The sequence below is a fragment of the Myotis davidii genome, unplaced genomic scaffold (genome assembly GCF_000327345.1).
Source record: "Myotis davidii unplaced genomic scaffold, ASM32734v1 scaffold10, whole genome shotgun sequence".
Classification (NCBI taxonomy): domain Eukaryota; kingdom Metazoa; phylum Chordata; class Mammalia; order Chiroptera; family Vespertilionidae; genus Myotis; species Myotis davidii.
The window spans coordinates 3275550-3283659 of NW_006283544.1; the positions used below are offsets into that span (position 1 = coordinate 3275550).

Genomic DNA, 8110 nt, shown 5'->3' on the forward strand with positions numbered 1-8110 from the left:
TCAGTCAGTGTATGCTTAATTTCTAGTTGGTCCTTTTTCATAACCTCGAGGGTCTCACTAAATTTATCAGTGGTTTCTAGAAAATTCTTGAATAGAATTAATTTTGTAAACCTAAGTAATCAATAACTTGCTCTGAAATTTTATGTTTGTGTTTTATGTTATTTTTGTAGACTAATTCTTTTTCAAAAAAATCATAGATATTCATAACTTTTTGAAACCTGTAATTAAGAAGATACTGATATTTCTTATTCCAAAGAGACTTTACCATTCTCTAGTCAATATTGATAAAGCCTCTACTTTTTAGAAATTTTTATAAGAAATAATAGAGAATGTGGAATTATAGATTTGAGTGATACTAAAATTTGTCTCATTAAAGCTGCTGGGTTTTTAAAAATTAGAAAAGGAAGGTTGAATTTGTTGCATTTCAACAGTCACTGAAAGTAACTAGATATGAAGTCATTTTTTCCTATACTCCAAAGTATTAAAAAACAACAACCTGTTACATACTGTTTTATTTATCTACAGCTGTGTAACAAATTTTAACTAATCTTAGTGGCTTAAACCCGTAAACATTTAAAAATCTCATAGTTATTATGGATCGAGAATCTGGGTGCAACTTAGCTGGGTGCCTCTGGTTTAAGGCCTCTGATAAGGTTGCAGTTATGCTGTCAGCTGGGCTGCAGCTCACTTAAAGGCTCAACTGGGACATAAAGGACACAGTGTACTTGTATACAATGGAATAGCACTCAGACCTAAGAAAAGATAAAACACTACCATTTAGGACAACATGAATGGATCTTGAGAATATCGTGCTAAGCAAAATAAGTAGGAAAAATTCAAGAACCATATGATTTCACTCATATGTAAAATAAAAAACTTGAAGTAACAAATGAATAAACCAGGCAAACAACAAAAACTCATAGACATGGACAACAGTATGGTGATTACCAGAGGGGCAGGGGAGGTGAGGGGGGACAGCAAAGGGTAAAGGGAGTCAAATATATGGTTGCAGAAGGAGATCTGGCTTTGGGTAGTAAACGCACAATTTAATATACAGATGATGCATTCTAAAATTGTATACTTGAAACATATATAATTTTGCTAACCAATGTCACCCCAATAAATTTAATAAAATAAAAATAAAACAAAGCCTCTGCTGCACAGGGGGAAGCTGCTTTGAAACTGACTCACGTGATTTTTGACAGGCCTCCATCCCTTGTCATGTTACCCCTACACGGCTGTCTCATGACATGATAACTGGCTTCCACCAGGGTAAGAAATGCAAGAGAAAAGAGAGGAAAAGAGATGTGGGAACTGCAGACTTTTTATAACCTAACCTCAGAAACAGCATATCATTACATTTGTTTTATTCTATTTGTTAGATCTAACTCAGACTAAGGGGAAAGTTCTTGAGAGAATTAGTATAGTAGTAGGGAATAATCATGAGAGGGTATCTTAGGGGCTACCACATGCCCAGAAAAAATAGTCCTCAAGTACCTGTCAAGTAGATTACAATATTTATAAATTACTGCCCAACACTCTTCAAATAGAGACGCACCACATGCCCGCACTCCCTGGTGGCAGAGAAGGGAAGGGACAGAGATAGAGAGATAGAAACATGGATGACTCCTGCACTCCCCTAAGGGAATTGAGCCCACAACCCGGGCATGTACCCTGACTGGGAATCGAACCAGTGACCTCTGGACTCATGGGTCGATGCTCAACCACTGACCCCCCCTGGCTGGGCATATTATTTAACTCTTTACAACTAAAACCATCTCACAGGTTATGGAAATAGAAAGCGGGCTCTTGATTAAATAATGTAGTCTGTGTATGTGTTTCTTGCTCATTTTATACTGTGGAAGAGTATGCCCTTATATGGCTGAAATATGTAGTGAAGTCTTAAGGATTGAAAGGGGAAGATGGTTCAAACATATGTACACACAGAACAAGAAAGGGAGAGAGAAGACAGAAAGATAAAAAGCAAATGTGAGAAAATGTAAACATTGGTGACTTGGGGTAAAAAGTTGAAGTAGTTTCCTAGGGCTCTTGTAACAAAAGGCCACAATCTTGGTGGCTTAAAGCAACATAAATTCATTTTCTCACAGTTCTGGAGGCCAGGAGTATAAACTCAAGGTGTCAGCAAGGACAAGCTATCTCCAAGGGGCTATCAAAGAGAATCTATTCTTTTTCTCTTCTAGCTCTGATGGCTGTGAGCATTCTGTGACTGGCTACAACATTCTGATCTCCCTCTCTGTCTGCTCTTTGCCTCCTCCTCGACTCTGTGAACCTGTCTCTCTCAAATCTCCCTCTGACTTTCTCTTTTAAAGAAAGGTTGGAATTAGGGTTCATCCTAAAAGCAGGATGATCTCTTCATCTCAAGAGCCTTAACTTAGTTATATCTGTGAAACCCCAATTTACAAATAAGCTAGCATTACTAGGTTCTAGGGATTAGACAAGGACATGTATGTTGAGGGTCTACCATCAAACCAACCACAGGTTATAAAGGAATTCTCTGTACAAGTCTTGTAACTTTTCCGTAAGTTTCACGTTATTTAGGAACACAATTTTAAAGAACGAATCAAATGCTATAATCAAAGATCATGATATCTGACATGCCAACTTTCTTTTAAAGATAAAACTCAAAAATATGCACAATAAACAAAATTGGAATAATGTCCTTTGTGAATTTGTGCTTCAGCATCATTCATTGTTTAAAGTCTTTAGAGATTATGTGATGTCAAAACTCTCTTCCATGTTGTCTGGTCTCTCAAACTTTTGCTTTAATCTCCTGAGAACATTTAGGATATCAAAGGTCACTTTTATTTAAAAGGAAGAACCCTGTTCTCAATTTTACTCTTTGTAGGAAGACAAATGAGACTCTCTATGATGCTAATTGCCACAAGATGACAACTTCTTCTAAGGTAGTAGGGTCTTGATACCCCCAAAATATTTTGTTTTGTGTGTTTGATCTTTGATTAGTTTGTTTTCTTTTATATAATGTTTATTGATCTTAAGAATCACCCTTTAAAAAGATTTTTAAGCAGTCACTCACTCTTCCCTAAATTTTTTAGCGTTACAGTGACCGTATGTAATATCTCTACTATGTAAAATAATAAATGAATGAATTCAATCAAATAAGTTTATACCAAATAATAATCTACTCACATATAGCTGAAAGCATGAGAACCAAGATCAGCATTCTATTGAAGCAACTACAGAAAAAACATGAAACATATGTATGCACCATTTTAATCTTATACTGGGGGAAAATGAGTAGTAATGTGATAAGGATGGAAGACAAAATGCTTTGCTAACTTTAATAATTAGGTATTTAATGATTGGGATTGGTCATTCTAGAAAATACTTCTTGAGGCTTACAAATTGTGGGATTTTTCAGTATTCTCTCTCCAGTATCTATCCCCAGCACAGTATTTATGTTAAGTAAACATTGGCTACATGAATGCATGTATCTTGAGTGATTTAATTAATTAATTCACACAACAAGCAAACATAGTCAAGCTTAAATGTTTTGAAGTTTAAATAATCGTGGGATGATGGAACTTCTAAATAAAGTTGTGTGTATGTATGTGTGTGTGTGTACCCAAAGATACGGTGCTTTTTTCTTGGACAACCTTTAAGAAATGTGGAGTCACAGACTAAAGCTGAGCACAGTCTCAGGTGCTCATCTGGTTCTATGCCTTTCTTCAGGAGACAAGCAATTATTATCCCCATGATCTATTAAGCCACATGTTCTTTACCATGTGACAGCTAAGGTGATGCTGATCAAAAAATATTGCTCTTCATTCTTAAACAATTTCACATGCACAAAGATGGTTAACAAGCGCCTTTTCAGAGATATTGTGAGAAAACACTAGCAGCCTTGGTCTGGAGGAGTAATTTACAACAGCGAGGTAAATGGTGTCCAAGATCACCTTGATCACATTAGCCATGCCCTGCTGTCTTTCTTTAACCCTGTTGACAAGTGGAATAAAAAAAGAAAATAAGAACCCAATGAATCCTACTTCAGCTGCTTACTTCATTTCTTCCTCTGGTACCTGCTGCCTCAGATCATCTGTTAGTAAGTTAACAGAGGAGGGACTGGAAGGAGAAACTGCAGAGGAGTGAGTGAGTGAGTGAGGAGTGTGGTTAATAGAAGACCTTGTGTTATTGTTCCTCTCCCCAAATCATCCTCCCTTTTAGTTCATTAACTAGAATGTGGCAAGGTGAGGGAGATGAATTTAACTCATTCTGATATTAGTTACAGAGAAGTGTAGCAGCTTCCATAGTACTTCGGCCCCAGAGAGAGTTAATTGGAAAATGTGTTGTATGGTTAGGTGTTGTAATGAAAAATAAAGAAATGATTGAGAACAGTGGGATCAAATTATAAATATAAATGCAGGTGTGCTGAAGTTTCTAGCCACTTGCAAAATTGAGAAATACTATCAGGATGTATTAGAGCAAATACATTGCTCTAATTAATTTTCCTAGTGTGAAATAAAATATTTATAAAATTGAGAACTCTGCTGTGAATAAAATCTTCTCTGTGGTATAATAAACTAAAATAAGCCATACTTTGTATCTATCTTAAATGAAACTGAACATATTTAACTAATAAAGAGCTAAGTAAAAGGATTTCATTATAAGTAAAAATAATTTATATTGGGGCATTACTCTAAGTTGCTTAAAATAATGAAAGATATTAAACAAAGTAAAGAATGATTTATCTTAGAGGACTTTATATTTGGTTTTTAAAAATATTGTTATGAAAGCTGTATTATCTTACCCTTCTTTACAACCCTTCTTCATGGAGGGTAGGTGGGTGAGAAGTGATCAGCCAGAGAAGTTGTATGCATATATGCATAATCATGGACACTGATAATAGGGTGGTGAAGGCCTGGGACTGGGGGTGGGCTAGAAGAGGTCAATGGGGGAAAAAGGGAGACATATGTAATAATTTCAACAATAAAAATTTAAAAAAAGAAGAATTAGACCTTTAGTTTTAATGATATTGAAAAATTCAGTTATAACTTAGAATGATTATATTTGATTCCAGTTTGTCTTTTTAGATGTGAAAGGAAAAGTTTTATTTGTACAATATTTAGTAGATTTCTTAAGAATAGATTTGAACAAATCATTGACATAAAGGGTTAATTGAGAAAGAAACATACTAATATGCAAAGTATTTCTCTTATATGGAGCTCTAGAAAGATTCTATTGTCAATCCAAACGGAGCAAACTAAAATGAGATAATTGGGAAGGTGCCCATAAAGTCAGCCTGAATATATTATCACAACTATATATGAGATAATATTTGTTTTAAAAAGATTCTATGGCACTGTAAACTCAGTCTCATTAGAGACTGCATTTAAAAGGCTTATAAAGTTACTCATTAATGTTATCTTGTTGTATCTCCACAGCTTTTTCATTAAAGAAAATTCAGCAGAAAGCATTTTCTCCTGATAGCAGGAACCAATTTGCAATAAATGTTCTGGAAACCACTAGGGAAGCCATTACTGAGGTCTAATAAAAACAGACAAGCGTAACTTGTTCTATATTTTTGTTTCAATCACATACAGATGAGACCCCACTTTCCACACCAACTGCAAGAGACAGCCTTGAGAAACTTTCTCTAACTGGGCATGGACAACCACTACCTCCCGGGTTTCCGTCTCCTTTTCTGTTTCCTGATGGATTGTCTTCCATAGAGACCCTGCTGACTAACATACAGGTAGGCCTTTCTGCAACCTGTGAGAAAGGAACATGAAAACCCAGTTGCAGAGTTTACAAAGTCATACTTTGCCAGTTTAATCTACTCGTGAGTTTGACTAAACCATGGTATTCAACTTTTTCTAGCAATTTAAGATTTTAAGCTTGCTACACTAATCAAATTAGTTTAGAAATACACAAATGTATGTGTTGAGCCTTAAGAAACACTTACATGAAAATGACCTAGGTGTTTTAAAAATCACGTTGCCTAAATGTTCTCGTTATTGCTGACTAATGGGAAGAATTTAAATGTTTAAGTTTGTCTGATTTACTAAATAGCGGCACACTAGTTCTAATAAATATTTAGTTATTTTTAAACTGTTGGACTTCCAGTGAGGAAATGATATGTTTAGTCACTTAAATACATCTAGTACGAAGGAATCCAAAAACATCTCTTCTTTCATAAGTAAGTTTGTTTCAGTTAATAGGGTTTCTTCAAAGAATAGACTTCAAAAAGCCATACAAAACTTTCCACGGATTTCCTATGTAGTCCTCAGGATGTATATTTTATGTACAGTACATTATGAATCAAAAATACTTGCAGTTAACAATAACATAGAGCATGGAGCCAAATAATAAGAGCGTGTGGGATAAAAGAAAGCATAATTTTCTTGCCCACACATGAAGCGATCATGTGGGCCCCAGATGGGGATTTTTGCCATCTATTTCTCCACATTTGGAGTAGCTAGTAGTATGAATGTGCTTGAAGATACTGTGCTGATAACATATTTTTTTTTTCAATTTTTACCTTAGCACTCCATCCTTGGTGATATTTTTCTGTACACATTTCCTACCGTATTAAACTTTCTCCCAGTAGAAATGTAATTAATTTTATTTACCTCTCCAAGGATATAACAGAAGGCCTTTAATGGAACATATCTTCTCATATATTAATGTGGCATTTTTAATACTAATGTAATTAGAGTCTCCAGAACTGTATTCAACTTTAAGGCTTTATATCTCAGTAATTGAAATAAATCATCAATCTGCCCAAATTTAATCAAGGCCAAATAGTTGATTATATTTTAAAGTAAACATAATACTTTTTCTAAATTTGACTCATAGTAATTTTGCTATGAGATAGATTTTTTACAATGTCTCTCTTTTGTTAAATTAAATGCTTTCAGAAAATATCCCTCAAGATTTTTGAATTTGCATTGTGACATTAGGGAACAATTCATTTTTTTAAATGTATACAACTCTATATGAAGCAAACAAACAAAAAAAAGGGAGGCATTTACTTAAAATCCTCCATCTAGTTCTATGTATTTTCACTAACTAAAACCTCTTTAACCAGGAAAGTGGCAATTTCATTTTAATTTTGGCAGAGAAAACATTTCTGTGTTTCTTCAGTGTAAAAGCAGCTTGCACACCTGGAGAGGGGGTTGCGCGTGGCCTCCTCTGCTGTGTGGATACCACGTCTCTAGAAGAAATACTGTCAATTTGGAAATGTTCACCCGTCCCAGCCCAGTGTTACCCAGACAAGAAATGTTATCTACATCACCTCAAACTATAACTATTTCTTTAAAAAGAAAGAAAGGAAAACTCTAGTTTTACCATGTATACATTTGGGTACTGTTTATTTTATAGAAGGCACCTCTAGATTGAATATACTCCTCTTTCTATGCTCCAGCCAGCCCCAAAGACATATTTTAGCAAGAGTTGATGATAGGATGACAGTGAAGGCAAGCTAAATGATTTCTAGTTCAAAATCATAGCAATCTGAGACTGATTATGTTAGAACCCCTACAATAAGAATACTGTATTATAAATAAATTATACATGTCGACTATAGTCTTACATATATGTAATGTGAATATATATGTAGAGAGTCTAATAATAGAGAAACATGGTATTTAACCATAATTTCGTTACCCTTCCCATTGGCTAATCAGCGAGATATGCAAATTAACTGCAAGCCAAGATGGCAGCCGGCAGCCAGGCAGCTGAAGCGAACATGAGGCTTGCTTGCTCCAGTGACGGAGGAAGCCAAGGTTCCCCGCCTGCCGTGGCCCAGCTCTGAGCTCCAGATGCAACAAAGTTGCAATTATAGAACCTAAACAAACCCCAGATACCTGCTTTCAGCCAGCGTGACCTCAGCTTAGAGCAGCCAGTGATGGCAACAGAGTTTCAATTATAGAATCTAAACAAACCCAGGTACCTGCTTTCAGCCGGCAATGGCCTCAGAGCTGGAGCTGGCTCTCAGCTCCAGTGACAGCTATAGAAGGTAAATAAATCCCAGAATAATAAAAAAAGAAAAGAAAAAAGGAGAGCCTGGGAGCTTCAGTCGCCCACCAGCCTGAGAACAGCCCTCAGACCCTCACCCAGACTGACCAGGCAC

At 35.7% G+C, this 8110-nt stretch overlaps 1 protein-coding gene across 1 annotated transcript in view; it reads left to right on the top strand.

Moving 5' to 3' along the window:
- Window positions 1–8110, top strand: part of DACH1 (dachshund family transcription factor 1) — a 434735-nt gene that overhangs the window by 372487 nt on the left and 54138 nt on the right. Inside the window, exon 9 of the mRNA XM_006753744.2 lies at window positions 5580–5731. Within this exon, the coding sequence (XP_006753807.1) occupies window positions 5580–5731 (152 nt within the window). The remainder of the gene's footprint in view (window positions 1–5579; window positions 5732–8110) is intronic.